The sequence below is a fragment of the Neurospora hispaniola genome, assembly GCF_033458365.1.
Source record: "Neurospora hispaniola strain FGSC 10403 chromosome Unknown B0T23scaffold_7, whole genome shotgun sequence".
NCBI classification, from domain to species: Eukaryota; Fungi; Ascomycota; class Sordariomycetes; order Sordariales; family Sordariaceae; genus Neurospora; species Neurospora hispaniola.
In genome coordinates this window covers 1,368,864-1,396,144 of record NW_026944412.1, presented here as the reverse complement: position 1 = coordinate 1,396,144, position 27,281 = coordinate 1,368,864, and the positions used below count along the sequence as shown (strand labels likewise).

Below are 27,281 nucleotides of genomic sequence, written 5' to 3'. Positions count from 1 at the left end.
GAAGAAGAAGAAGGGCTGCCCGTTCCATCAAAAGAACGGTGAGGCAAGCAGTATAGACAACCGGAACGCCTTCTAGTGCTGCTCCCGGTCTACTTCTGTATCGTATCCTACATGTTACACGGTAAAATCGCAAATGTCCCGTCTAACAGGTGCGTCATATATCATACAATCAGATTCCCGCCAAGCCAGTTCTATCCGCTCCAAGATCATCGTTTCTTTTTGTGTGAACGATTAAAGTTTCCTCGCTCTGTCACTTCCCTTCGTCCCACCCATTCCCTACTCAGCCCAGAACCCAACTCAGTAGGTGCAGCACAGTCAAGAAGGCTGGCCCTCATACTCATTGCCTAGTCTCCGAACCTTTGCTGCTGCTCTCCTCCGCGGCAGCCTCCGCCGACTCATCCAAAGGCAGGTTCTCTTCTACTTCGGACCATCCCTCCTCCTCCGGCACAATCTTCGAATTCAGAAATGCGTTGACCTTTCCGGGCGCCCATGTCTCCTCACCCGAGAGGAACTTGCTCTGCCGTGCCTTGATGGCCTTGCGGTCCTTGGTCACCTCAAACTGCGACGGCGGCACGACCTCACCCTGGGCCCTGATGCCCTGGAATTTAGTATCTTGCTCCTGCGCCGTCTTCTGCTTCTTCCACATGGCGTAGTCGAATGCTTCGCGGGCATCCTCAGCGGGCGGCTTGGGCCAGACGAACGGCTTGGCCAGCTCGGCGATCATCATCTTTTGCGACTTGGGGCGGCGCCAGTTGCCGACATCGCCGTGTCTCTGCTCGTGCATGCGCTGGTTGACGAAGGAGCGGACACCCGTCACCTCGACGTTGTAGACATGGTAGAGGTAGTCGCGCAGGTCGAGCTTGTTGAACTCGAGGGGGACGATGAAGGTCGCGAGGTTAGGCGGCTGCTTGGGCAGCGGGCGGACGAACGTGATGACGTGGTTTGGCCTGTTGGTTAACATCACTTTGTTAGGGCTGGCTCCGAAGTCTGATAAACGAGACGGATGGATGGGGTGTCATGTCTGCGATATCACGAACTCTAGGGGAACAGAACGGGAGTTTTTTGCAGAGAGGGAGAGGCGGACTGTGCAGGTATAACGAGCGTAATCGCATCGCAGATTTGGTAATATCTTTCTTACAGGAAGATCTGCTTCTTGCCCACCCTAAAGGGGGCATTCCTCAGTGCCTCAGCACCCGTTTTCGCTACGGAGGCCATTGTGCCGGATCTGGTGGGTATACGAAGGACGGGAGGGAACGCGCCTTGTCAATGAGTGAGATCGCGCCGGGGATCCGTACAACACAGCACCTGAGAATCTGGAGCAGCCGGCCGATTGAAAGATTGGCGATTCCCCGTTTCGACAATATTTTCCGCATTCCCCCCGGACCGGCGGCCAGCTGGCGGCCTCGTGAGGAGGACCTGGTGGAGAACATCCTCCGCGTACCTAGTGGAGCTCTCAAGCTCCCGCACCGGTGAAAGTGGGCTCAGTGGGCCTAGAGACTACCTTAGTGTAAACTTTAGTTTTGGGTGAAAGACCCTTGCGCCATACTCCCTGCTCCATCTTCAACCGCGACGACGGAAGAACGACGGGAGGAATTTGCAGGATGCATCGTCAGAAGAGATTGATTACCAGTTTTTATTTCATTTCAATCATTGCTGTCATCGTATGCCTTTTAATCCTTCGATGAAATACAGTTCCATGTGAAGCGATTTCCCTTCCATAACCGAGACCATCTTGTGTAACCACCGGCGCCTCGCTTTAAACATCAAGACCATCAACAACAACGCCCTTGGTCCAAGTCCATTGCATGACACGGGCAACTTCATTAGCAGATTCCTCAGAAACCATAACGCTGACCAGATACAGAGCTGCATCCAGGCCAGCGGTCACTCCCCCACTCGTAATAACACGCAGTCCACCTAGGCGCATCGCTGCGCGGCGGGCAATAGATTCGCGACGTGTCGCACCCTTGAAGGACATAGATCCCTTTCTGTAAGCGGTTTCAGTAGGGTTTCTTGCTAGATGAACGAAGGTATCAGCACTCACCGGGCATTGGAAGGACGGCGGCCAGCGTCAGATTTGCGTCGCACGTAGGGATTCTCATCCTCGTCTCCAATGTCAAAGCGCAAGTTGTTCACCACGTATCGGGCATCTTCAATGACATCGGTACGCTCGGTAAGATCACGGACTGCCGAATGGCTGCAGAGATTCTCGAACTGGGTCATATAGTCAGGGTGGGTGGTCGCAGAAAGACCAGACAGGATACCAAGTTCGGCCAAGAAGATGGATCCGGTGCAGATAGAAAGCAGGGTACGCTCGCGAGTGGGATCGGCCTTCTGAATCTCAGAGTAGGCAGTAATGAGGGGCATGGGCTCGGCCTTGGCCTTCAAGATGGCATCATTAACGTTGCCGCCGACGACAACGAGGACGTCGAATTCTGATAGGCGCTCGTGGGCCTCCTTCCAGGTGATCTGGGACTGGATGGCGACTCCCTGGTCTGAGAGAACGGTGGACTCGCCGGCGGCGACGGTGACTTCGAAGGCTCTGGAGGCTGTATCATAAACTTAACATCAGCCATTTGGTCCTCGACAGATACGTAAAGGGTCGAGGGTATGACGTATGGCTGACTTACAAGGATCATTGGCCTCGTGCAGGGCGGTAGTAAGGACCTCGAGAGGGCCAGCAAAGTCCATGAGGTTAAACTTGGGATGCAGGGCGAAGAGAACGTCAATGGGCTCATCAGCCACTGCAGACGATTTGTGTGCCATCTTGACGACCTTGTTGTGGTGTTCAAGTCAGAAGTGAGAGAGAAGAATGGATTGCAATGGTCTGACGATGTGGCAGGCCGTGAACTACCGACAAAGATAGAATTCGCGGATCGTGAAATGTCTTGGAGGATGGAATGCTCTCTCAAAGATCGCGTGTTGATATGAATTTGTAGAGACGTATATGATATCACCTTTGTGAGATGGACTGAACAGGACAAAATGGGTGGCCGCGGGGTGCACGGGAAGCTCCTTCTTAAATGAGGCGAGACGTACCTCAATGGACAGAGCCCGCTGAGGAGGGGGATAGGAGCCATGACTACACTCACAAGAAAGAGGGCATCGTGCCAGATGATCACCTCACGTGAGGAGGGGATCGAGCAAGGGCTCAGACTTACCAACCTGGAAATGAAAGCCCAGATCGTCCGCTCCCTCTCCGGGGAAGAGCAGAGTACCAGTCAATGAGGTGCACCTCCGGTCCGCAAGCAGTCGGTTGCATCCGCGGCCGGCAAGCTTTGCGGCAGAGAACCTCGATGGTGAATTGGATGAAACCTCACTTACACCTCAGAAAGGAATGGCGCGTGCCGTAGCGGCAGTCGTACCACCCGCCCCCGCTGCACCTCCAGGTCCTGGAGCTTAGGTTGTTCGAGAACCCCACTTGGTGGGACCTGACGTGCGTTGAAAATGCGGGGTAGCGTCGAGCCAAAAGAGCTTGGTGCACGGGCACCAAGCCCGGAAGCGACCGGGGGTCACCTGCTGACAGGCGGGTCCTTTTTCCATCGCAGCTGCCCCGCAGTCGTAGTGGAGCTGGACGACCTGATGTGTGGTCTGTTCTTTGGGCAGGTGCCGCATGCCGGACAGCTGTTGAAAATTGGAGTGGACGTGTTCGGGAGTCACCTGCAGTCGAGAGGGCCCCCAGGGCAGGCAGTGGCACGATTCAACGGATGGATTCCACTCGTTGTGCGACCAAACATCCCATTGTGACCCCTGGGACGACAGGGCAAGACAGGAACGACGACCAAAGCCCCTCTGGCTCAATTCAAATCACGGTACAATTGACCACCTAGACCGCCTAGGCAGTTGGATCAAGAACACGCCATTCCCGTCCCTTTTTTTGAACCTCCCGTCACTCTGATCGAGGCATTGAGACCAATTGCCGTGTCGCGCTGTTGCATCTCAGGGGTCGGGAGCTGGAGCTTCACTGACTAACTGGTTACCGCCGCGGTTACGCAAAACATTACCACATCGTAGAGGTGCCTGATACAGCTCCTCCGTGGGAGATACAACCTAGGTACCTCAAGATAGGTATCTCAAGCTAGGTACCACTAGACCTGTCGGTCTGACATCTGGGCTGTCCAGAGCGTGCAGTTCTGATAAGCGAAAAGGAGGGGCCGTTGCAGAGCGCCACTTCTGGAGCCGCCTCGAGCAGCCTCAGATTGTGCGGGACAGTCTGGCAGCCTTGCGGGAGTGATTGCCGGAAGATTGGGCGGGGATTGTGGCATCCAATTCGCCAGCCTCGGTTGGGTACACCACTGAGACCCTCATATCGTGCTCCGAGTTCCAACACGCATACTCAACAGCTTTCCGTTCCTGTCATTCCCTTTTCAATCGCCTGATCTCACAGGAACCTTCATCCTTGGATTGCCGCTTCAAGAGCGAGCGGGTCCGTATTACGGCTTTCCGAGAGCCCTGGGCGCACCAATGACCAACGGTGACTCGGGAAGCTCCCAACATCGAAACGCGACAGGACCATACCTTTGAGTGCATGTGCTCGCTACTCCGCCGATCGCGATGGCCTCATCTGGGTAAGTCTGCCCGAGCATCCAGTGATCGCTTGTCCAGCATCGACTTACAGGTCCCTATGATTGATGCAGAGTCTGACAAGCCATAATCGTGAACTAGGTCTGCTAAGGATCTCACCAAGGCTCTCACTAGCTTCATCCAGACACCAAACCTACCTCTCCCCGATGAGCTCACCACTTTGATTAGCAATTATCTGGATCGGCACGAGCACGCCGAAGATGGAGCTGCAGACCGGTTGAACGAGGAGCTTCTCGCCATCTACACCAAGAACGTCGAGAACCAGCCCGAAAAATATGCCGCCTTTCTTGCGATTCTACGGGAACTCCGTCCCGCCATGAAGACGCCTGCCAGGATCTTCGAGTGGTGGGATAGACTTCTTGACCCCGTCTTGGAATACGTCGGACAAGAAAAGGGCTTGGCTCGTGAAGTTGCCTCGAACACATTGGACCTGCTCATGATTGACCAGTTCGATGGATCGTCAAACTCGTCTGAGGCTAGCCTTGCTCCCTTCACTGAACGTCTGCTGAGCAGATGGATGGACGCCCGTGCAAGCCAGATAAACTGTGTTCCGATGGCGGACTTCAAGGACCGCATGGTGAAGAAGGCTTTAATGGCCTTCGGAAAGAAGGATCCCAAGGTTGGCATTAGCCCTTTTCCTCGCTTATGCTGCTCTTGACTAATCGCTCAATAGGGTTTCATGACTTGCTTGGATCGGTATTTCGTCAAGAGAGAATATCGTAACTTTGCATTGAGCTTGCTATGCGATTTCGTTCAGAGCCAACCTCCACACCTTCATGTTGTTCTACAAACACCACTATTCAACAACATTCTCAACTCTTTACAAAAAGACGAGTCGACAGCCACTGTCACCATGGCTCTGGTGGCGTTAATCATGCTCCTGCCTTACATACCCAGCTCGCTCGTACCGTTCTTATCCAAACTGTTCAACATTTACGCTAGACTTCTATTCTGGGATAGGGATAGCTATTTTGCGCAAGAGCACACCGAAATCGGCCCGGAAGGCGGATCCAGTGAAGTTACCTGGGAGAGAGTGCTTCTTGATCCAGATCATGACGGAAGCTCGATCCCCTACCTATCAGGGTATTTTACTGTCCTGTACGGCTTATATCCCATTAATTTTCTCGACTACATCCGCAAGCCACAGCGATACTTGCGTCATGCGAACAACGACGACGATATCGATGTGCAGGCCATGGAAATCCGGGACAGGTCCGAGAGATTCAGAAAACAACACCTTTTGCATCCGAACTTCTACAACCTGACAATTGACTCGGAGAAGACGGATATGAGCCGATGGCTTAACAGTGAGGCAGATGAAGTTCTTGCTGAGTGTATGGCTCTTTCCTTAGAGTCTAAACACAACTCTCCCGATGCTCGCAATACCACGCCACTACCCGTGGGCTTGGATCAAGTAGCTGGAGAAGAACTTGGGGAAGACGACATGGAGGCCATCCTCAATGGGTCGTTGGACCGTGGAGGTGTTTCATCGGGGGTTGAGTCCACGCCCAGCATAGTGCGCTCACAAGTTGAACCATCTAGAGAACCTTCTTTGCATGGTCCGATCATCGACGCTGCAAGTCAGCAAGCTGATAGCACAAATCATTTGTCCGATCAGGTTTCCCTTGGTGGCCAGGAAGTTGCTGAGAGTCCTGTCCTCTCACCTCATCAACTGCAGTCGGCTCCACACACGCAACTCCATGATAGGCTTGTCACGTATAAGGCCAGCATATCTGGGCTTCGTCAGTCACTAGCAAATGCCAGTGTACCCTCGCTACCCCTCGGAACCCAGGAGGTTGTAGGGGATAAAAGCCAAGGGCAGGTTGAGACATCGTCTGATTCTCTCAACCAACCACTACCCGCTGGTGAAGCAAACAATTATGTCTCGCTTCTCTACCACCAGAATCTGTTACTTCTCAATGATTTGCAGTTTGAGCGATATATCAAGCAGCAACACATGATACATATGGGGGAACTGCGTCGTAAACAAGTCAGAGAAGCTGCCACCGAAGCTGAGACGCAGAATCTTGTCATGGCAAACCGAAGTCTGAGACAAAGGCTTGACGAAGCCAAACGAGGCGAAGCACAAGTGAAGAAGGAGTTTGACCACCGCAGAAGCATTGCTAAGAAATGGGAGAGTGATCTCTCGACCAAGTTACGGGCGTTGCGCGAGGAACAGAAGAAGTGGGCAGCGGAAAAGCTCGCCTTGACACACCAGCTTGAAGAGTGCCAGAGAGAGTGCGAGCGACTGCGTAGCGCTGCTGACTTGGCCGAGAAAACAATGCTGCAGTACAAGCAGAGCAACGAGGCAATTGACATTAGCGCAGAAGAGATCGACAGGCTAAAGGGTGAAGTAGCGCGTCTCACCGAATCAGAGCGTGCATACCACGGCAAGGAATTGAAAATGCAACAAGCGATAGAGAGCGCTACCTTAGCCGAAGCTCGGGCAGAGCAGTTGTCACAGCAAGTTACCGCACACGAGCTGCAAATCGAGAGAGTGAGGAAGCACTACGAATCGCGGATTGCAGACCTCAGTGATCAGTTGGCCAAGGTTGTCAAGGAGAGTCAAAGCAGGAACGTCGACAATGTGGTGGCCGTATTCGAATCCGCTCTCGCTACAAGCAGAGCGAAGCAGATGGAGCTACAGAGAGAATGCGATGTAATGAAGCGAAAATGTACCGAGTTGGAGGGGTCTCTTCTGGATCTCAGGTCTACGAATGAAGAGCTGTCCAGCAAAATCCTTGCCAACGAGAGTCAATCGGCTCTATTATATGACGGGTCGGAAGCAATGACGCCTAGATCAGGCAGTCCGATTATATCTCGAATGGTAAATCGAGGATTCTCTGACACAGATAGTGTCGAAGGTATCTTCCGAAGTGCTACCCCCTCGTTGATACCAGCAACAAGACAAAGCTCTGTTTCTTCACCAACTTCGATACGCCGTCCAGGAACTCCTCCTGGAGCTGGAATGAGCGGTGATACGTCTAGTCGCTCGTCTCAAAGAACCAGTCCAGTTGTCGAAAGGCACCATGGAAAGGGTAAGGCACTATCTCTGTCCACGTTTAGGTTAAGTAAAGCCGCTAACTGTGAGGTGGAGCAGGGGTACTTGCGAACGCTCTCAAGAAGGAGCGCAAGGACAAGAAAGAAGATAAGCATGAGAAGAAAAAGTCGAGTCTTCCTGCCTTCAAAGGGATGAGGGGCTTTGTGTGAATGTCACGACAGCAATGCTGGAGTTTGGAATATAATTGGGAAAGTTGGCACACAGTAACAACATAACCTTGAAACAATACTGTTGTTTGCCTGCTATGGCCCAACTACTACAGTATACCCTTGGCTTGAATTGATTGAAGTCTTTAAGATTTGCATGGTCTTTTCTTCCTTGTGTTAACACTCTATTTGAAATTCCCGAGTCATTTCGTCCGAGTGTCCAAAGGCTGTTCACTGTTACTATACAGTCATGCGATTCTTGGCGCTTCGGCTTACCCCTGCCGAATCGTTCGACGATAACCCTGGTCCGATGGCGCATCCCCAGCCTCCCACAGCAGACAGGAAGCTCTCCACTCTGCCACATCACGACAACGGTGCTGCGAAGGTACTCTTCCATCTTGCGAAATCCTCGCGTTCTTTCTTTCTCCCTTGTCCTCGGCTGTAACCAACAAAGGCCTCAAAGACATCGTCAAGTCTGTACGCGGGAATATCAGGCTGTGTCATGCCTAGATGTTGAACAATCCTGCTTTAGTCGTCGTCCAGCAGTCCAGCTTGCATCGTCATTCCGTCTGTTGTCTGCATAACCGATCTCCCGTCGCAAAGTTGCTGTGCGCGGCCGAAAACGCTGGGCTGAAAGCTTCAGCAGCTTGAAGGGAGCCGTTAGGCCAAAGAGGTATATCTGCGACCAACCGAGCCATTCAGTTTGTGTGGCATCAAGCAGTGTCTGGGTGTAACAGCAACTGGATCATCGCCTCCGTCACAAGGCAAACTAAAAAATTTCCCCTCGAACATATCTTATCTGATCTGTCGATAATCCCGGGGGATTCTTTCCATCGCACTTGAGTGGTCCTCGCTTTCGGTCGTTGAAATATCTGCTACCCTTGCTCGTGTCGCAACCGTACGCTTGAGAGCTGGTTTCGAGACTGAAAGCCAGTGGCAGTTGCGCGTCTCGGCTTGTCTGCCCGCCACGGACGCGAGAGCTGGATCGACGCATTGGACTTAATAACGGACGAGACCGAAGGATTAGAACGAGACGAACAATCACCACTGAGTGCGCACCCTTGAGAGCCCGACCTACTACCTGACCTCTTCGTCAGCCGGGTAAACCATCCAGATGGCGCCAATGAAACGACCTTCGAACCAACGCGATGCAATAGCGCAAAAAGGCGATTTCGACTCCGTTGTCAAAGAGTTTCTCGAGCTTTCAACGCCAATATATAAGCGCGATCCAGCCCTGAAATCAACTTTGCATCTTGAAGAGAAGTGGGAGGAAATCCCTCCGTTGGCACACGGCCAGGTAGCCAGGATAGCAGCCTTCGCAGCCGCAGGAGATCCATCAACAACACTTGCAATCGAAGGATCCCACCTCTCCGAAAACTCACCATCCACTCGTGCACTCCCGCGACAATACGCCGAAACCTCCACAATCCCAGCTTACTACGGTGCACTCTACTCGAGTCCGTCTCCAGGAGCCGTGGTGGGCATCACCCTCGGCGCCGTCGCCGGCTTCATCCTGATCCTCTTCCTCATCTACACATGCATCAACCTAGGCGGTTACTCAGCAGCGATCAGCGAATCCGGAGGAACCGCGTCGGTAGTGACGCGGCGGAGTCGGCACCACTATCGCTCTTCACAACACAACGAAGCTGGCGGTGGTGTCCGCGGTGGCATGTACAAACATCGGAGGAGCAGCAGGCGCCGATCACGGTCTACGTCCTCGGCTGGTGACGGGGGAGAAACGGTGGAGATCCGCAGGACCAAAACAAGCCGTACGGATCGCCGGGGTAGGTCTGGCGATGCTCACAGACATGGACATGGCGACGGTATTATCCTGGAGGAACGGCACCAATCGCGGCCGATGGGACAGGGACATGGCCATGGACAAGCGGTTGCGGAGCGGATTGTAGTCGAGGAGAGGAGGAGGGGCACGAGGAGGCAATCGAGGACGGCGAGATCACGGTCACCGCCGGAAAGAGGGCCGATTGTGGTGGAATCCTCGGAGCCTTCGCATCCTCATGAGAGAGAGAGGATTGTGGTTGAGGAGGATGTGAGCAGTGTGTCATCGCCTCCCGGGCCGCCGAGACGGAGGAGGAGCTCAGGATATCGCGACATTCGGCCAGGTGAGTTTGCGGGCGGGGATGAGCCGTTGAGGGAGATAAGGAGGTCGAGGAGTATTGGTCGACATGGGGAGTGATGAGGAACGAGGCTTTGTGTGACACGATACGACGAAGTGAGCGATGCATTGTCATGTATTCTGTTGGATGGTCTAGGCTTGGAAATAATGAACTTTCAAGTCATGAAGGTCTGCAACGGATCCGGCTTGTTTCGAGAGATTGGATAAAGGCACGCACTGAGACCCGTATAAGAAATATTGGATATTGTGCACTCCAGACTCTTGGCTGAACACGATCTTGGGAGATTGCCAATACTTCGAGTCCTTAGGATTTCAATCTTGAATATTTCCTGTATTCTCCGTCATGTGCCACATGTGCAGTATGTACATCATGGGTGCGGGGAGTTGTAGCATTCGAGTGGAGTGGGACATTTGAATCGATATTGCGGGTCTTGAGCGCCTCACCTACCTATCTTTCACCTGCTCTCGAAATTTTGATACATACCTAGTATGTAGCCCTATCGACATTGGTAGGTAAATAGGTGGAACATTGCATGTTTCTGTTCATTCCCTGGTCTCGCACAATGTGGTGCTACTGTCGGGCACTGAGTAAACCTACCTACCTAGGTAACGATGGGAAGGGCACTTACATGATTCACATGCGCTGCAATGCAGCTGCCCTATTTAACGGCTCGACTTCCCTTGACACAGGCAAATGCCGACGCCCCTGTCCCGTTCCTGTCGTGCCTAACAGGGCGGCAGATTACCCACCGAGATCCCCGCAATGTGCTGGATTGGCGCCTTCCGACGACCTAACCAATAAGCCCAATTCCCCACCATGTTTTCAATGACATCACCAGCGAGTTGAACCACCTTTCATGTGAAATTTGCTTATCAGTTCATTCGGAATCACCTCCCTATATTCTGCAGGATATACTTACATTATCGCTCATGCCGCTACTCTGTTCTATAATCAATCCAAAGACTCGTCTTCGTATACGACAACTCCAGTGCAACAATTGCAAGTACTACCACACGACATGGAGCATCCAGGTAAGCACCAATTTGGGCTGCGGAAGAAGCAGTACGGGACTCGATGATGATTAACCAAAACAACAGTGAAGGACATCCGCCGAGTCATTGGCACCCTTTGCCAGGGAAGCCCTCAAGAACAAGAAGATACCCTTAGTCGTTACTTTACGCCGTCGGCGTCGTTCGTCCACCCCTTCTGCCGCGTCCCCCATTTTGACAATATCTACATTCCCCGACACGGCCTTCTGAATTCCCGAGAGATTATTCAGTACATCTATAAGTGGTATGCTGTGTCCTTGGCCTTATACCATGCGCCAATATGTACAACCAGGAACAGGCAGACTAAAAGTGTACTTCCAGGTACAAGATTCTGAGTCCCAAGATTGATATCGAAGTCGAATCAGCCGGTAAGTGCATCTCTCCACATCAGCATGCAAACCGCTGCCCTAGATAAAAGCTCGAACAACTAATGAACTCTGCAACTATCCAGTCTTTGACCAAAAATCTTCCCTTCTCTACGTCAACGTCGCCCAAACCTTTTCCATATGGTTCCTCCCCTTTCACAAATCCCCCGTCCGCCTCGTCACAGTCCTTCACCTCGTCCGCGAAGACGAGTTCAAGAATAATCACAACAAGTCCAGAAACCCGCATCGCCGTCTTCTCAGCGAGAACAACAACGTCTTGGCAATACAACATGTTACCGACAACGACTCAGACCACTCAGGCTCCCTAGAAGGACCCAGCTACGCCTCGGTAGCCGCCGGCGACGCCACACCAGAGAAGACGGAGGAGGGAATCCCCATGGCTCACCCACCCAACCCAAGCAACCCTGTTGCTGTTGAGAACGCCCCCGTGGCTTCTGCTCGAGCAAGCGGGGAAGCAGAGAGACTAGTCGACGGTTTCAATGGAGGTAACAACAGCAAGCGGTACCTAATCACCAAGCAGGAAGACTTTTACCAGGTGAATGACTGGCTCAAATTTGTGTTCTCGAGTCCGGGAGCGTGGATGTGGTATGCCATTCAGGTATGGAACTCGATCTTGTGCGTGGTAGGCGTGGTACTATTTGAACCATTGATCAGGGCTATTGGGATTAGGAGGGAGGGAGGCGGAAAGCCAAAGTGGACGTGAGTTTCCGAGGATGTTGAGTCTGTAGCCATATCGGGGAACCCCTCGAGAAATTCTATAAGTGGAAGGGGTGCAAGAGATAAGATTGAGAAGATCCAAGCCAAATGGAAGAAATTGGATGTTACATCACAAACTGGGATGATGAGACACCAGCTGTATCGGTAATACTCAAGAGAGATAGTCATGGACTAATATGTATACTCAAGTTGACTGCATTCCTTTAATACACTGGTATCAACGCAAGGCGATACTAAGGGTAGAGATTTGAGCTTACCATCATCTCGAGTCATGGTACACTGTTCTTCTAACCCTGTAGATGCCTTATACAATTGTGTTCTGTCTCTTTCCCGCCCCTTCTCCCGTACCGATCGACCATCTCGTCGGGACGGTCAATTTAATCCAATTCCTGTACCGATTAAATTCCTGCTTTCGTGAGCTCCAGCCAAGGAACACGTTCGGCCAAATCTTCTATCCGCTGTCACCATGTCCGTTCTGTTCGTATAATGTCGCCTTGTAGACGTAAAACTCCCCGGGGTATCGCTGCGCAGCTGGGGGCGCTTTTGTGCATGCAATGATTCTCAGCAGCCGATAGTCGATCGGTCTTGATTTTGCCCTCATATCTTCCACTCCTCTACTATCGGGCGGTTTGCCACATAAATTCGCCTGAGCAATCAACTCTCCGAGAAAAAGAAAAACGAAAATGATAGAAAATACGTTTTTCCATCTTTTTCAAACAACCTGCTTCTTCATCCACGCAACAGGGACGCAGCATCCCAGAGTAGCACTCTCTCGTCCCAGCCAGCCGACGCGCACCAACCGCCTGCACCGAACAAACACCAATCCACGCCCGTAACAAACTCAGTATGCCTGTTCATAAGGCCCAACTGAGTTCCCGCACGGACAGTGTCAGGCTGGCGTCCGCTCGGTACCGGTGGCTGAACGTGCTGCGGCATCGTGGATCCGTCCGTCCACACGCGCACGCTCATGTCGTAGCTGGCGCTCACCAAGATGTCGCTGGCGTGCGGGCTCCACGCAACGCGGCGGACCGCGTACTCGTGGCCTGTCATGAGCGCCAGGGGACCGCCGGCCGGGTTGCGGATATCAAACGTGCGTATGACGCGATCGACGCCCGCCGTGGCGATCACCGTGTCGTTATATTTGTTCCAGTCGTGCGTCAGGACTTCATTTGGTACCGTTCCCGAGTAGATGGAACCGTCGGCAAGGCGCGAGTAACCCGACCCGCCCGTGGCCGGCGCGTGCACGGGGATCACGTTGGTCAGGTGGTACTTGGCCGATACGGGCGTGCGCAGGTCGAAGATGCGCAGGGAAGAGTCGGCGGAGACGGCGGAGACGAGGGCGGGGTTCGAGGGGCAGTAGGAGGTGCTGTAGGTGCAGCAACCAATGGGGAGGGTCTTGAGGGAGGCGTTGCGCGTGGGGGACCACTGAAGACAAAGTAGGAGGATTGTAAGCCAGCGCGCAAGTCGATCGGCCATGATGCTACGATGGTAGTAGGTAGGAGGAACACAAGAGATGAGCACATACAACTTTGACGGTGCCATCCCAGGAACTCGAGATGAAGCTGTCCTTGGTGACGGGATTCCAGCAAACCGAAAACGTTTCCCGCTTGTGTTCGTGGAAGTTCATGACAGGGAAGTTCTCCACCCCCAGGTCGAAGAGCTTGATGGAGCCATCGCCGCAAGCGACAATGAGCTGATTCTCGTTGAGCTCCGACCAGGCAAGATCGTATTGGGCATCGTTTGTCTCAAAGGTCTTTTCGCACTGGACGCCGGCTGCGCTCAGGCCCAGGCAGAAGAGGCGACCGTTGCCGACGATGCCATAGTTGGCAGCAGTGGCGACAGCAAGGCGTGAGTCGTAGTATGGGGAGTACTTGACGGCGTAAGGATTGTAGCCCGGGGTACGAAATTCCAGCATGGACGCCATGTTGAGAAACGTGGGCTTGTCATGTGCTGCCCATCAGGAGGTCTCTGTAATAAGGGCGCGCGACCTCTTCGCCGACGTGAGTGGTGCACAGCCTGATGAATCTGCCAGCGACGGTCGTGAGATGAGGCGTTGCACCTGGAAATGACGGCGACGGCTTGGACGTATCGGTGGGTTTTGGAACGGGCGTGGGGTGTAGGTGTTGGCAGAACTCACTGTGACGGGATGGAAAGCTGGTTGGAAACTAACTGGGGAACGCCAAACAGCGACAAAGCCGTGGGGAAAGCCTCGGCTCGTCAGCTACACTACATACTACACTAGTGGGGTACCCCGGAAGCCCGCCTGGCATCCATCTGGTCGGCACGTTGCCCCTGCCGCGGGGGTGGAAGCCCCGGGCCGTAACGGCGTCAGCCCCACAGTATGGATGGATGTGCTCGCTAACTCTTTAGGGGTTAGCACCTGCCCATGACGTCGCCCCAGGTTACGTAAAATATAGTGTACACTAGAAATAAGTACCGACCTGTCCCCGTGACAGCGCGTCTTTGGCCACTTTCAATCACGTCCCCTCCTTCCTCTTCGCATTAAGGACGCGTCTAACATTACAAATCCATGTTCATTTTTCCTCCCACGCGCATCTAACCAGCGTGAACCCGGCCATGGTGACAGACACTCCAACATGTCGAGATTTTGTACTCCTTCCTCTAAGCCGTGGCAATGGACAGGTTCATAACGAGGGGGAAGAGGAAAGCCGAGTCGACGCTGGAGGAAAACGTGGACACCACGCAAGTAAAGCAGACTATCACCGCCTTGTATAATCCCATTGACAACACTCCAGACGGTGATGGAGAATCAACCGATATCAAACTGGCCATACTTGCTTCATTGCATCCAGACTTCGGTCCTGATGCATTACTGGATCTTCTAATCGCCCACGATGGATCCGTGGAAGCCACCACGGAGGCTCTGAAAAGCACCCAGGGCGCAGGGCAGATAGCCAAGAAATCGTCAGGTATCACTTTACAGGCTTCTTTACGCTCTTTCGCCGTTCCGGCATCTACCACCGGCGATGGCGACCATGGCGGTGCTAGTACTATCCCCAAGAAACCCAAGCTCCTTTCCCGGAAAGGCGCAACACTCCATCTCTACGACCCCTCCGACATCAGCACTCACACCCCTTGCACCGTCATCCACAACTTCCTCCCCCCTCGGTCGCCAATAGCCTCTTGGTAGAGCTCTTGGAAGAAGCCAAGACCTTCGGCAAAGCCACGTTCAAGCTCTTCGATAACGTAGTCTCCAGCCCCCACACATCCGGCTTCTTTGTCGGGAGCGATTACGAGCTCGCCGAGCAAAAATCGGCCTACTTCTACAACGGCGCGCGCCTCTCCGATATCCGCCGCCTGACGCCTCAGCTGGAAACAGTGCGGCCGTTGGTGCAGGACGCCGTTAATAACGAGATCCAGCAGCGCATTCGTACTCACCACCTGTACGGCGGCAAAAAACTCAAGTACCAGTCCCCCGACCGTTGGTCGCCCAATGCGGCGTTTGTGAACTTGTACGATGGCCCGGAGCAGAATGTCGGCTGGCACAGCGACCAGTTGACTTATCTCGGTCCGCGGGCCGTCATCGGATCTCTTTCGCTTGGCGTGGCAAGGGAGTTTCGGGTGCGGAGGATCTTGCCCAAGGATAAGGACCAAGACGGTAACTCCTCCAGCACCACATCCAACGCCAACCTCGACTCCCTAAACGAAGGTCAAATCTCCATCCACCTCCCGCACAACTCCCTCCTCGTCATGCACGCCGACATGCAAGAGGAGTGGAAGCACTGCGTGACGCCAGCGCAGGCCATCGATCCACACCCGATTGCGGGCAAGCGACGCATCAACGTCACATACCGTGATTATCGGCCCGAGTTCCACCCGCGGTACACACCGCGGTGCGCTTGCGGAATCCCTACGATTCTGCGGGTGGTGCAGAAGAAGAGGGAGAATTGGGGCAGGTATTTCTGGATGTGTCACGCCGGAAATCAGCCGGGCAAAGAGGCCTGCTCATTCTTCCAGTGGGCAGAGTTTGATGATGACGGGAGGCCGTTGTGGAAAAAGGGCACGGGCACTAGAACTGCCGGGCTAGAACTTGATACAAGAGAGTCCGCTCAAGCACCGCAGAGCCCGGATATGGAGCAGTAGTCATCAACAGCGAGTCCTGAACATGCCCCCTCAGTGAGAACAACACAACCGATGGCAGAACAGCCATGGCCGTCGGACACATAAGAGGGCATGGTTTCCTTCATAGACACTTGGAATGAATACACTTTTTACCATGTACGTATGGATGCTTCCCTTCAACGTAAACCCGCCTGTCTTTTCATAACCACCAAATCGGCCATGCCCAACGTCCCGATTGCTTCTCCTTTTCCTTGTCCTTGTTTTCACGCGCCCTTTCTCCCCTTTCCGTTCCTTTCACCCCCTTCCCCTGGTCCCCTCTCTGCTTCCAACTACCGGTACTGCTACCTGCCCTGTCATTCAGGCTTCCTCCTGCACCTCCTCCATTTTCGTATTTAGCTGTTACTGCTGCTACTCTACTCCGAAGCTTGTTCGGTCCATTCACACTGCCGGCAACTTGACGAACACGGTCAATGCCGAGAAACCCTCCAGAACCATTTTCTACTCGACTCTGTCGGTTATTCCGCGACGGTAATGTCTGCATCGTGAAGCCAACATCCCTACCACAGGACTCAGTGTCTCGAGGATCTTGGTCGCTATGGCCACCATCATATCCTCCTCCCCTCCCGCATCTTGTTGTTGCTCTTATTCCTTGTCCGGCTCTGCTCCGTCCTGTGTCAAGAAGACCAAACTCCATGGCCTCAAAGTCAGCAGGGCTTGCTTTGCGTGTGGTCATAGATGAAGTTCGGCTTAGGCATGTTGTTCTAGACACTCCTTCTGGAGAGGAAGAAGCGCCAGGAATAGAGAGCCGTGGAGGAGGGGGCGATGGCTGTTTTGCACTCGCTCTCCGCCTGTACTGTCGAGAAGTTGCTGCTGTTGCAATTGCCGATGATGATCCAAGAGATGGAGAGTATGAATGTCGTGACGGCCTTACGCGAGTCCGGAGACTGTCAGTACCTTGGTAAATCGATTCGTTCGTCTCCGGGCGTCCGTTATCGTCACTACTGCCGCTGGCGTTGATACAGTTGCCCTCATTCTTCTTTATTATACTATCCGTACTTCCACCGGTTCTTGGTGTGCGCGTGAACTGGAAACAGGCCAAGTTTGTTTGATTAGAGTATGAGGAGCGTGCTGATACTGGTGTCACTCTCTCTTTCGCATCACTCAACATTCCGTGCTCATCATGTTCAAGATGCTGCGATTGGTAATCCCCACCCTTATAGGCTTCAGCAAAAGAGATCGATGCAATTCTGGAAAGGCGTCCTACAACAGCCTCATCGACTGTCCGGATTTCGCGAGTCACTGATCCGTGCGCATGAGTGTTGGCTTCCCGACCACAATAACCGTCTGCTTCGGCAGCAACAGAATCATTTCCCGACGAATCTGACTCCTCACCTGGAAAAAACCAGAAGTCTTTCTTGAAAGACTGTAACGTGCCCTGTTGTTGGCTGCCACGGCCTCCTTCGGCATCCGACAAACTGGGAGCATGCGTCCTGGTATTGAGGCTCGTCTGCCGTATTGGGATGAGAGGCGCTGCACGTGTAAGCGGAGTGGAAGGTCTGACAACATTGTCGCTCTTTAACTCCGTTGCTTTTACATTAGTCAACCTTGCTGCTGGCCTCTTTGCTAACCGAATGGCGAGTGCACTCTGGCCTTGTCTCGGTATACCAAAACGTATTTGAGCTCTTGGGATCAGATTTGTATCTTGACCAGAAGAGATGGAAAATGCACTACTTGTGCCGCTAGTGTCATATGAATGGACAAGCAGAGGCGTTTGCTGGAAATTCCTTGCCCTTCTCTGTGGGCGTGAGGACCGCGAAGTGAGTATGCGGTGTATTACATCACCTTCTGTATCCGCGCCCCAATGCTGTGCAATAATTTCAGATAATGAATTGGGCTGTAGCACGTCGCGCGGCGACCAGAGCGATGATGAACCTTTTCTTTCAATGGCAGCAACCGCCGTGGTCTCTACCATGGTCTCCTGGCTCACGATGCCGTCCATCATGTTGTTGCGCAACAGCCCTGTTCTCTGCGAAAAGCCAGAGTGCTGGTACCTAATACGGACCTGTAGGAAATCGAGCTTGGTACCTCCCAAATGGTATTCAAGATCTTCAATGAGATCATCGGAACTCTGTCTCCTGTGGCGCTTACTTCTGCTACTGCATCGAAGGGCAGTAGGAAGTAGTCGAACATGCACCAGCAGGAGTAGCCTCGAGCCAAGATAGAGAGTGGTCCTTGTGTTGAAGGTCAGATTCACAAAAAATAGACTTTTAATGGAATTCAAATTGGATCAATGTTAGGAGTGAGTCTTGAAGGGCGTATACCTTGCGCATGCCTTGTCGTCTATGACTTCAATGATCTCGCTGTTGTCTGTGGGAAGTATTCCAATCGACAAATTGTAGAGACAACCGTATTCTAACGCATCTGTACGTAGAAGGATACTATGGTCAGTACGTTTCAAATTCACGGACGAATTCCTCCGAGACATTGCCTGGCATATAATGGACCTGTCGATCATACCTGGTGAGACTGGGCTGTCATTGTAATCATCTCGCGCTTGAGGGGAAATGCTAGACTGATGATTTGGTGCGCTGAAATGGCTAAGCTGTGTTGAAAGCTGCACCGCCGCCTATAGCGATGTAATTCCATTCTCCAGAGCTTTGATTTCCGGAGTGACTATCACTTTGGGCACGAGCATGAATGGCTTTTCCGCAAACTGACCAGCCGAGCCCGAGTGCGAGGCGCTAGAGCAGCGTCGTTGTAATTTTTCTCCAGTTTCGAGTATCGAATGAGAACTTTCTTCTCTACAACTTGCAATAGCATTGCCGAGGCTTTGCACGTTCAGGTTGAATACACTCTGAGAACTTTGAAGGCGTGGTGATGATTGACTTTCCTCTCGTCCCAGATTGTAAGCCATTCGAGATAATGGAGTCGGAGTTTGAGGCCTAGATGTCTTGGCACAAGCAGCTAAGATTACGTTTTTCCTGTTGCCGCCCCTTTCGCGCTCGCTTTTCAAGTCTTTGTGGTCCGTAATCAGCTGCCTGGCTCTTTGAAGCAGGAAATTTGGGCTTCTGGTCGTTTTGCAAGGCGACGGGCTCATTCGAGGACGCTGATTACGCAGACTTGTACAAGAGTTGGTTCTGTGGAACTCGAATGCGAGATCAGAAACTCTATTGTGTTCTATAATCAGTTAGCAAGTCTGACCATTGAGGCACCATTTCAGATAAGCGTCAAGGCATTCTGTATGCTTATATCGATTCAATGAAGAGGCCTTGGTCCGCAGCAAGTCACTTACGGTTCGACTGAAAGGTATTGACGGTGATCACTGGTTGACAATGCTCATACCCTTCCAGAAGGTTGGCCGTTGAAGTAGAGGCGTGCTCAAGTGCCTTATTCTCTCTGGTCTTTGGCACAGCGAGGGATGTGTTCCGCCCTGGTGGCTCTGACATGCTGTCCATGCTTGCATCAGACTTAAAGCTTCCAGCGCTGTCATATCGTGTGGCCGATGGCGGCTGGTAACTTTTATCTGTTGTGCTTGAGCTCACGGAGCGCTTGACGATCTGCAGTGGCTTCGGTACGACCTCGTCCTCAGCAGAACGGACATATCGATGGTTACTTCGGTGATTTCGCGGAAAGGATCCGGTCATGTCGACGGTAGCCGTGGCTGACAGGCACGTCAGCAAGAGTTTTGGACGCAAAGCGGTACCGAGGTGGGATTCTGAACAATGTCCACGGTCAGGCACGGTAAACTTGCTGAATAGACGGCTTGTGTACGGCTTGCAACTGGTATGGTAATGAGAAAATGTATCCGAAGTGTATTTGCAAAGATTACTGCTAGTCATGTACGTCGTTCTTCCACCCAACGTCGAACTTGGATAACACCCAACGTCGAACTTGGATAACACTCGAACTGTCTGCTCTGATGATGTCCGGGTATATTAGGATTAGGTTAAGTTGGGTTTAGTTTCAGCGCTTGGTGGTTTTGATCAAGGCCCTCTGATCTGCTGTCATCGTCACGTTCCATCTCCTCGAAGAAAGCGAAGAGGGGAGGAACGCCTATTTCGCAGTTGCTTCCTGAACCAGTTTCTAGTCCCTGCAGGTTCCCAGGGAAAGTACTACTTTTCGCGAAGCAAGGTACACAGGAACTTGCACTAGAGCTGTGGAACTCCTTCGGTGGTAGTCACTAAAGTATAACACCAAGGGTCCTAAGGAGGTTTTGTTTTGTTCCTTCGACATCTGCTTCCTCCATGCTGATGAAATTGATCTGTCGATACACCCTCGTTAGCAATAGCCCATGATTTCAAGGCTAGGAGAATTGACACAACGTCGTTGACTAACCACTTCATCTGCCGCCCCGGCGTTTCCAAACAAGACCGGCTCTGACAAGCTTGTCGCGATACCTCTCTTGACCCTCTCTTCCCAAACACCGTCCCAGTTCCACTCGTCAGGACGCTTTGGTGCGGCCGATGTCGTTGTGGCTGAACTTGTCTCCGCATTTCCGCTTGGTGTAGGACTTGTAATGGTCTCATCTATTTTGATCAAATTCGAGTCCGGATCAGACTTTACAGAAGCGGGAGAAGAAGTCACATTGGCAGCCTGTTGTCGCCGATGAGTGCGCCACGCATGCCAGGCGCCCGGATTGCCAGCCGCCTCAAGTGGGACTGAGTCAAGAACGTTTGCATCATCAAAGGTGCTACGGATGTACCGGAGAACCTCGTAGGTTGAAACGTCCCGCCTGGCGGCTGACCTGCTGCAGTCAGAAGCCACATCTGCGTTGCCTTCGGTGGTAGACTCCGGCGTCCCTTCCGTCCCTCCGCCATTCTTGGACCCATCTTCGGATCTGTTCCCGGTCTGGACCTTGCGAGTGTCCGGTGGGGGCGTCATCTGTAGAGACGCAGGCGGCCTTCCTCGTTGATCGCCACTACCACGCTCCCCACGGGACCGACTGGCCCTACCAAACCAGTGCGGGAAGCCATGACGTAGACTGAAGCCTCCGGGGGGGAGGCGCTCCTCATCGGTGGCACTGACGGTACCGTTGTGCTGGACGTCGGTGCTGTACATGTACGTGGTAAGAGGCGTGATAAGGGGGTGGAACATGTCTGTGGAGAAGGTAACCAGGGGCGGCAGGTTCGGATACGAGTCCGGGAAGGAGACCTGGAAGCGGAGGACGGCGTTGGCGTATGGACCTACGGAAAGAACCGAGACATGAGATGTCAGTACTTCTACACACTCGCTTTCTCCCTCCATATCACCAACAAGGCGGCTTGGCTTCTGTCCATCTCTCCATTGGACTGCCTGACTTGGGCCTGCCAATAGTGATTGCGATGAAATTACCTTTGCGTACGAAGATCACGCCCGACCACAGATTCGGGTCACCGGGCGTGAGACTGACGAAGACGCCATTTGGACATGCCTGTTTGAGACCGGCACTGTGTGAAACCGTGGTCATTAGCCCGCTGACCCTGTTGGATGAGCTTCCACGAACCGGCCCAGTTTCCTGGTGGCTTGCGTGCTGTGCTTGGGGCTTTGTATGGTACCTACAACTCGGCAAGGAGATGCTGCCGTCTAACGGCGGGCAGGTTGCCCATCCGAGAGAATGGCATGGATGTTGTCATTGGCCTCGGGGGAATTACCGTGTTACCCGGTGGGAATGTTGACCGGGATGGAGGTTCCTTTCGTCGGAGAATGTTTGTCCTGTATTTGGACACACAACTATGCGCGGGAGGGGGTTCTCGTCGACAAGGACTTGTGAGGAATTCTAGGTCTAGGTTTGTGAAACAAGAAAAACCCTGCAGATTCCAGAAGACGATTGAACGGAGAGTCCTTCCAGAAAGTTTTGAGCAGGCCGAATAAAGTGGCGGGGGTGTAGAGGTAAGGTGAGCGGTTGTGAGGCGATCGAGATGGTGAGGTTGACGCTATGGTCATGGAAAGATCGTCTGCCCCTGACGGTGAATGAGACACTACATACCTCTGTAGCGGGTGCTCAGGCACGAAAAGCAAAGAGAGGGGTTAGGGTTATGGATGATAATGCAAATGTATTCCGCATACATATGACACTGTACTGCCGGGTACTTCCCGTACATTGGCGCTGCAGTGTCTTTCAGCGAGCTGTGGAGATCTCCCGCCGGCACTGTTCGAGTCGACAGCACTCAGACATAGGCAGCGGAATTTCTTCCGTGTCTTTGTCAAGAAATCCATCCTAGGCTAGACCACGAAACATGAAAGCATCTGAACAGACCAAGGAACAGATGGGAAAATTTGGGTTTGCCAAGTACATTCGCAACCAAAGGACTTCGAACGTGACAAGCGCAGCAAGGCGCCAGGGCTTTCGGGCTTCCCGTCTGTACTGCGGTTGCGAGCAAAAGTTTTACCTCCCTGTCAGGTATCTCACACAGACCACCACAGCTAACGCTTCGTGAGCACTGTGTGGTCAACGACCTGGCCCATGGGTTTAACTTACCCATATCACCATTGTAGTATAGTACCTAGGTACCCATGCTCCATGCTACAGGTCGACCGGCACCGGTACGGCGACATGAAGGACAACGACAGCATTGGTATTCATCCTTATGATTTTACCAAACCCTGGAGGAACAATCACAGAACGCTAAACTCCCGTCCACAGAAGCACTGTGCCTTACAGACAGTGCCCAATGTCGACGCTAGATGGCTTCGAGGCTAGACGGGAGTCTTAGACGGACGGCTTCTTCGATCCGAGTGGACAAGAGGGGAGCCTCAGGAGTCGTCGGCAGGGAAGACCTCCGTTGAGGTAGGTGGATCCCCGAGTACCCGGGCCCGTTCTTGCCCGCCTTCCATCCAGGAGGGTGGCCCGAGGGCCAGGTCGGAATCTCCGCCTACCTAGCTCCACGTGTCGCCAAAGTGGGTCGAGGCTCCTCCTTCTCCGGGCTCCTGGGCATGGAACTGGGTCACTGGACTTCGCATTCGCAGACCGCAACCCACCCGACCACGGCCGGACAAGGAACACTTCACCACCTCCACTTTGCTGCGCAGGCACCGCACGCTAGAAGGATATTGGATCACAAACTTCCATCATGGTACACTCCGGCGACTGGGTTAACCTTGAGCTGCCAGCGACCAAGACCACAACATGTGTTGAGACCCAAACACTGAGCTCGGCGAGATCCCCGGATCCAACCAAGGCCAACCAGCCAGCCACCGGCTTAGGACCCGACCGGCCTGTTATTGTCGTTGTCTTGAAACCCCACCTCTCTTTTCTGGTCTTGTTGTTGTTCTGTCACGGCTTTGTACGATAGAGGAACCCATCGAAAGGGAAACGCAGCGAAGTCGGCCACCACATCAGAAAGAAGGCAACCTTTTGCCTTGCCATCCACCGGCCATCTGGGCCCTTTCGCTCTCCTTGACCGCCTCTTACAACAGCGCACTTTACACAACCCACGGCTCCATAATACTGTCGTCATACCATGCTGAAGTAAAAAGTCCCTTTTTTGTACACAATGCCATTTCCAATTCCCAGGTACCATCTACCAGTACAACCTGAAACGGCGGCCTATGTAACATCACCATCCTATCATACACACCGTCCGTGTACGGAGCTTTTCTACTCGGATCCTTATGCAATTTCCTCGCTTCAAAGAACCACCGAGTCCATTGTAGATACCCCTACCGCCTTGCACACCCTTGCTCATGAGGATACTGTACAACTACCCTTATAACGACCAGTCTGTATGCTGTCATGAATACGACGTGCTCGAGCCCGTGCGGTGTCTTCGTATACAGCAAGCAAAACCATTTAGCCTGAACAGGTGAGCAGATGACAAGACCCGGCGCAGCTTCGCGAGTTCCTGCCCATAGCCATTGCAAGAAACCGTACGAAAGCCGGAAGATGTCAATGTGTCCGTCGGATGGGGAAACAATGCGTCCGCACCCAAGAGCTTGCGCGGTAGCTTAACGTCTGGACCCAAGTCGGGCCTCGATCTTGGTACGTTCTTGCTCCTTGAGCTGGGCCAACTCTTCCCTGGAGGCGTCGTAGCGCGCAGTCACCTGATTGAAGGGGTTGTCTGGGTGCTTCTCGAACTCCTTCTTGATCTTCTCCTTCTTCTGGTTCAGGCGCAAACCTTGGCCACTGCCGTCCTTCTCCATCTCTGCAAGTCGTCGTTCCTCAAACGCCGCATATGCTGCCTTGAAGCGTCTCTCGGGATGCCGGTCAATCTTGTCGACGGCTGAAGATGTGGTTAACGACAACGCATCCAGAGCGTTGTCAATACCCGATGCGTTAAGAGTCGCAAGAGGGCCACTGCCGTCATCGTCCAGCTGTGACAGGTCAAGACCCCTTGTCTTCCTGACCGCCGTCTTTGCATTCTTGGGTTGCGTACGCCCCGGGGTATTCTTCTCTTCCTCCTTCAGAAGTGCCTCTCTCTCTGCCTTCTTGCGCGCCGCCTCGGCCTTTTTCGCGGCTTCGGCCTCCCTGTAAGATAGCTCGTGGTCAGTACCAATATTCGGGTCAACTTTGTCGCGAATGTCTTAGTCCATCTGTGCAAATGTGCGCGCTTTGCACGTCGCCATCGGACTCCTCCACTCTCCCCACCCAACCAGCGATATGTCTTTCCTGTACTGTAGGGAGAGCGCATCGAAGGCAACTTTGCAGTCGCGCAAGGGCCTGTGATAGTGCACACTGGATAAATGAACCAAACGGAAGCCCGCTAGACATTTGACCAGCATCATATCATGGTGGCATGCAATGCGACGCCTCCACAAGGTTGCACAGAGGTCCCGCGGACATCTTCCGATAGCGAGTCGGAACGCGTTCCTGACGGAGGGAAGTGTTTGTGTAGGGAATGGCGAACAAGGGTAAGGGTGTCTCGATGGACAAGGCGAGACTTTGAAGGAATGTAGGGGCCGAGATATGGAGGCATGAGATGTCGCACGGGGACACGGAGCCTGCTGTTGAGCGAGGATACAGCCCCCTCTCCTCATGTAGCGTCGGAAGGCCGACGACAAGGGCCAAAGAACGGACCGGTAAACAAAATCGGCAGAGTAACGTGGAACCGAACACTAGGCTTCATGTTGGAACTTACTTCTTAGCGTTGCTTTTGGCTCCCTTATCCCACTCGGCGGCTTCGGCAGCGGCCTTCTTTGCGTCTTCGGCAGCAGCCTTCTGGGCCGCAGCGTCGGCCTTGCGCGCCTGGCCGGCCGCCTTCTTGCTATTGTCCTGACCCTTCTTTCCAGCCATCTTCTTTTCTCGTGTTGTTTGTGTTCGAATCCTTCACTGTCTTCGAGACTGTCGGTAGCCCGGTCCTAGCCTTGTTGGGTTGCGCGGACTGGCCGATGGGATCAGCACTTGGTGTGGTTGTCTTGGTTTAGGGGCGGCAGGGTTATCGAATTTTTGCGCGTATGGGCGTGACGACTAGAATACGGGCTAACTATCGTCGCGGTTTTAATCTGTTCGCTGGCGAGTGTCTTGCTGTTGGTTTTTTAGTGTGTGTAGGTCTCAGCCGAGATGGATCTACACAAAGCAAAGTTGGATGTCGAGTTGTCGACGTCTTCCTTAGTCAGTGTGGGGTTAAAGTCAAAGGTCAAACAAAGCCAAGCGCGCAATGCTGCTTGTGTGTAGTGTAGAGCGCGTTGAGGGGGGTGACATTTGCGACTATAGGTGCCCTTTGGTGGGGCCAAAGAACCACGAGGCTCCAAGACATTCCGTCCATGCCGCCTTCTACTGTGACGTATTCGCCGGATGTTACTTGCGGTACAGAACCGAAACGTACCTGCCCGGTAAAGCAACCTCCTCTTGCTTGCTCTGCATCACATTCCCATCTCGAACGGCCCGAATATTACAGTCGTACGGCAAATTACACACACTGAGTCTGATAGCATCCCAGCAAACCTAACATGTGCGAACCTTCAACGCGATACCACCTGCTTGCACCTGCCCGTACCAACGAGTGCTCTGCGTTCTTGTGTGAAGCTTCAGTTCCTATCGATACAATTTGTGGAGCGTCTTTTTGAATCTATGACATCGTCCAACTTGCCTTAGGCGCAATGATGACTTGAGTTTGTTGATGTCTGATTCAAGTTGGTGAAGTTATCGGGACAATAGGAAGACAGAACACACCGCAATCATCAGTACCAGGCCAAGCTAACACAACCACGATTCGAACCAAGGCTGACGATGAGCGTCCATGGCATAATATCACGACGCCCGATTGTATGAGTGCAGTGATCTCATAGGTTATGGGCCTTGCGCCGCAGAGGTCGCTCAGCTTAGCCATCAAAATGCCGTCCACCATCTCCGTGGCTTGATGGCCTCGCTGGCCTAGGCTTAGGCTGGATGCGATGCACAACTTCTTTTGCCTAACCAAATGTTGTTGAAGTTGAAAGTTGACTATGTACACCTCCTTTAAATTTCGTACCACCTCAGCCTACCATCGATGCTGCGCATTTAGTGAGGAGTCGGAGAGGATCGGCAAGGTCCACCCCCACAGACAAACACCAATCTACCTAGGTACCTATTGCATTGGGACCATACGAAAGGTTTCAACAGTGAATGGTGTTCTTTCCCTTTCCTCTCAAGCATGCATTGCCGAGGCGGAGAAAAGCCTCATTTCTTGCCGGTCATGGTCTAATATCGGATGATTTCCTCAGACTTGAGCCCCATGGGCTGCCCGGATCTTCTCTTAGCTTTCTGTAATTTCATGATTTCATGATGTTCTTGTTCGCCGAGGCTACTGCGCTCGCGCGTCTTCGCGAGAACAAATATTCAAAAGGCCGTACCTCCAAAAGATCTCAATTCAATGGTTCAAGAATCTGGATATAATTGAGTCTGGGCGATTCGAAACGTCCACATTAATTTCTCACCCGCTTCTCTTGAGGTCCCAAGATGAATACAATTTCCTCGGCCATTACCTGCAAACCTGATGTCTGTGTTCTTGAAACTTCCTGACCCGAGCTGTCTGACCTACGATGGTGCCATGCTACGGAGTCATTGAGTCGACAGCTAAGATAGTGGTGATGTAAGGATGTACCTCGGGCGGTGTGCCCGAACCGCCCATGTTGGGTTACACAGGCACAACAGGTCACAGCAGCAGTGGTTACCGCACACCAATGAGAGTAGAGTCTGAGGTGGTCTCTCCTCGAACGAGATATTG

At 52.9% G+C, this 27,281-nt stretch overlaps 10 protein-coding genes across 10 annotated transcripts; 4 read left to right on the top strand and 6 right to left on the bottom strand.

The window, feature by feature from the left end:
- Positions 1–189: 189 nt before the first annotated feature.
- On the bottom strand, positions 190–1,420 carry B0T23DRAFT_213568 (uncharacterized protein). The gene is made up of 2 exons (XM_062833598.1): positions 1,139–1,420; positions 190–947 (listed from the first exon to the last, which is right to left on the bottom strand). The coding sequence occupies exons 1-2, from the start codon at positions 1,213–1,215 to the stop codon at positions 338–340; spliced, it is 687 nt and encodes a 228-aa protein (XP_062689870.1). The 5' UTR covers positions 1,216–1,420; the 3' UTR covers positions 190–337.
- Positions 1,421–1,756: 336 nt separating this feature from the next.
- Positions 1,757–2,766, bottom strand: B0T23DRAFT_398430 (class I glutamine amidotransferase-like protein; the record flags this gene model as incomplete). Its single annotated transcript, XM_062838359.1, has 3 exons — positions 1,757–1,988; positions 2,045–2,549; positions 2,631–2,766. 3 exons carry the CDS (start codon positions 2,764–2,766, stop codon positions 1,757–1,759), a joined length of 873 nt encoding a protein of 290 aa, XP_062689869.1.
- A 1,644-nt stretch (positions 2,767–4,410) lies between these two features.
- On the top strand, positions 4,411–8,012 carry B0T23DRAFT_213504 (Hamartin protein-domain-containing protein). The gene is made up of 3 exons (XM_062833597.1): positions 4,411–4,568; positions 4,666–5,203; positions 5,258–8,012. Exons 1-3 carry the CDS (start codon positions 4,555–4,557, stop codon positions 7,778–7,780), a joined length of 3,075 nt encoding a protein of 1,024 aa, XP_062689868.1. The 5' UTR covers positions 4,411–4,554; the 3' UTR covers positions 7,781–8,012.
- A 628-nt stretch (positions 8,013–8,640) lies between these two features.
- On the top strand, positions 8,641–10,384 carry B0T23DRAFT_213489 (uncharacterized protein). Its single transcript, XM_062833596.1, has one exon. It carries the CDS (start codon positions 8,906–8,908, stop codon positions 9,983–9,985), a length of 1,080 nt encoding a protein of 359 aa, XP_062689867.1. The 5' UTR covers positions 8,641–8,905; the 3' UTR covers positions 9,986–10,384.
- A 257-nt stretch (positions 10,385–10,641) lies between these two features.
- On the top strand, positions 10,642–12,251 carry B0T23DRAFT_386556 (uncharacterized protein). Its single transcript, XM_062837627.1, has 4 exons — positions 10,642–10,957; positions 11,024–11,219; positions 11,297–11,343; positions 11,427–12,251. Exons 1-4 carry the CDS (start codon positions 10,945–10,947, stop codon positions 12,062–12,064), a joined length of 894 nt encoding a protein of 297 aa, XP_062689866.1. The 5' UTR covers positions 10,642–10,944; the 3' UTR covers positions 12,065–12,251.
- A 441-nt stretch (positions 12,252–12,692) lies between these two features.
- Positions 12,693–14,266, bottom strand: B0T23DRAFT_213447 (peroxisome biogenesis factor 7). The gene is made up of 2 exons (XM_062833595.1): positions 13,604–14,266; positions 12,693–13,503 (listed from the first exon to the last, which is right to left on the bottom strand). The coding sequence occupies exons 1-2, from the start codon at positions 14,000–14,002 to the stop codon at positions 12,808–12,810; spliced, it is 1,095 nt and encodes a 364-aa protein (XP_062689865.1). The 5' UTR covers positions 14,003–14,266; the 3' UTR covers positions 12,693–12,807.
- Positions 14,267–14,713: 447 nt separating this feature from the next.
- On the top strand, positions 14,714–16,246 carry B0T23DRAFT_446670 (uncharacterized protein; the record flags this gene model as incomplete). The annotated part of the gene is made up of 2 exons (XM_062840973.1): positions 14,714–15,181; positions 15,232–16,246. The coding sequence occupies 2 exons, from the start codon at positions 14,714–14,716 to the stop codon at positions 16,180–16,182; spliced, it is 1,419 nt and encodes a 472-aa protein (XP_062689864.1). The 3' UTR covers positions 16,183–16,246.
- A 25-nt stretch (positions 16,247–16,271) lies between these two features.
- B0T23DRAFT_213349 (uncharacterized protein) lies at positions 16,272–18,382 on the bottom strand. The gene has a single exon (XM_062833594.1). It carries the CDS (start codon positions 18,161–18,163, stop codon positions 16,361–16,363), a length of 1,803 nt encoding a protein of 600 aa, XP_062689863.1. The 5' UTR covers positions 18,164–18,382; the 3' UTR covers positions 16,272–16,360.
- A 1,632-nt stretch (positions 18,383–20,014) lies between these two features.
- B0T23DRAFT_386545 (ubiquitin-conjugating enzyme/RWD-like protein) lies at positions 20,015–22,073 on the bottom strand. Its single transcript, XM_062837626.1, has 3 exons — positions 21,700–22,073; positions 21,493–21,587; positions 20,015–21,344 (listed from the first exon to the last, which is right to left on the bottom strand). The coding sequence occupies exons 1-3, from the start codon at positions 21,771–21,773 to the stop codon at positions 20,440–20,442; spliced, it is 1,074 nt and encodes a 357-aa protein (XP_062689862.1). The 5' UTR covers positions 21,774–22,073; the 3' UTR covers positions 20,015–20,439.
- A 2,011-nt stretch (positions 22,074–24,084) lies between these two features.
- B0T23DRAFT_398423 (uncharacterized protein) lies at positions 24,085–25,369 on the bottom strand (the record flags this gene model as incomplete). The annotated part of the gene is made up of 2 exons (XM_062838358.1): positions 24,085–24,604; positions 25,215–25,369. The coding sequence occupies 2 exons, from the start codon at positions 25,367–25,369 to the stop codon at positions 24,085–24,087; spliced, it is 675 nt and encodes a 224-aa protein (XP_062689861.1).
- Between the last annotated feature and the right edge of the window lie 1,912 nt (positions 25,370–27,281).

Coding starts and splice junctions, on each gene's coding strand:
- B0T23DRAFT_213568 (XM_062833598.1), bottom strand. CDS start 1,215: ATGGCCTCCGTAGCGAAAACGGGTGCTGAGGCACTGAGGAATGCCCCC. Junction 948..1,138: donor GGCAAGAAGCAGATCTTCCT/GTAAGAAAGATA, acceptor GTTAACCAACAG/GCCAAACCACGTCATCACGT.
- B0T23DRAFT_213504 (XM_062833597.1), top strand. Junction 5,204..5,257: donor TCGGAAAGAAGGATCCCAAG/GTTGGCATTAGC, acceptor ATCGCTCAATAG/GGTTTCATGACTTGCTTGGA.
- B0T23DRAFT_213489 (XM_062833596.1), top strand. CDS start 8,906: ATGGCGCCAATGAAACGACCTTCGAACCAACGCGATGCAATAGCGCAA.
- B0T23DRAFT_386556 (XM_062837627.1), top strand. Junction 11,220..11,296: donor ATTCAGTACATCTATAAGTG/GTATGCTGTGTC, acceptor GTGTACTTCCAG/GTACAAGATTCTGAGTCCCA. Junction 11,344..11,426: donor TATCGAAGTCGAATCAGCCG/GTAAGTGCATCT, acceptor GCAACTATCCAG/TCTTTGACCAAAAATCTTCC.
- B0T23DRAFT_213447 (XM_062833595.1), bottom strand. CDS start 14,002: ATGGCGTCCATGCTGGAATTTCGTACCCCGGGCTACAATCCTTACGCC. Junction 13,504..13,603: donor GGGATGGCACCGTCAAAGTT/GTATGTGCTCAT, acceptor CTTTGTCTTCAG/TGGTCCCCCACGCGCAACGC.
- B0T23DRAFT_213349 (XM_062833594.1), bottom strand. CDS start 18,163: ATGATGGACGGCATCGTGAGCCAGGAGACCATGGTAGAGACCACGGCG.
- B0T23DRAFT_386545 (XM_062837626.1), bottom strand. CDS start 21,773: ATGACAACATCCATGCCATTCTCTCGGATGGGCAACCTGCCCGCCGTT. Junction 21,588..21,699: donor CAGCATCTCCTTGCCGAGTT/GTAGGTACCATA, acceptor GGTTTCACACAG/TGCCGGTCTCAAACAGGCAT. Junction 21,345..21,492: donor CGTGATCTTCGTACGCAAAG/GTAATTTCATCG, acceptor TTCTTTCCGTAG/GTCCATACGCCAACGCCGTC.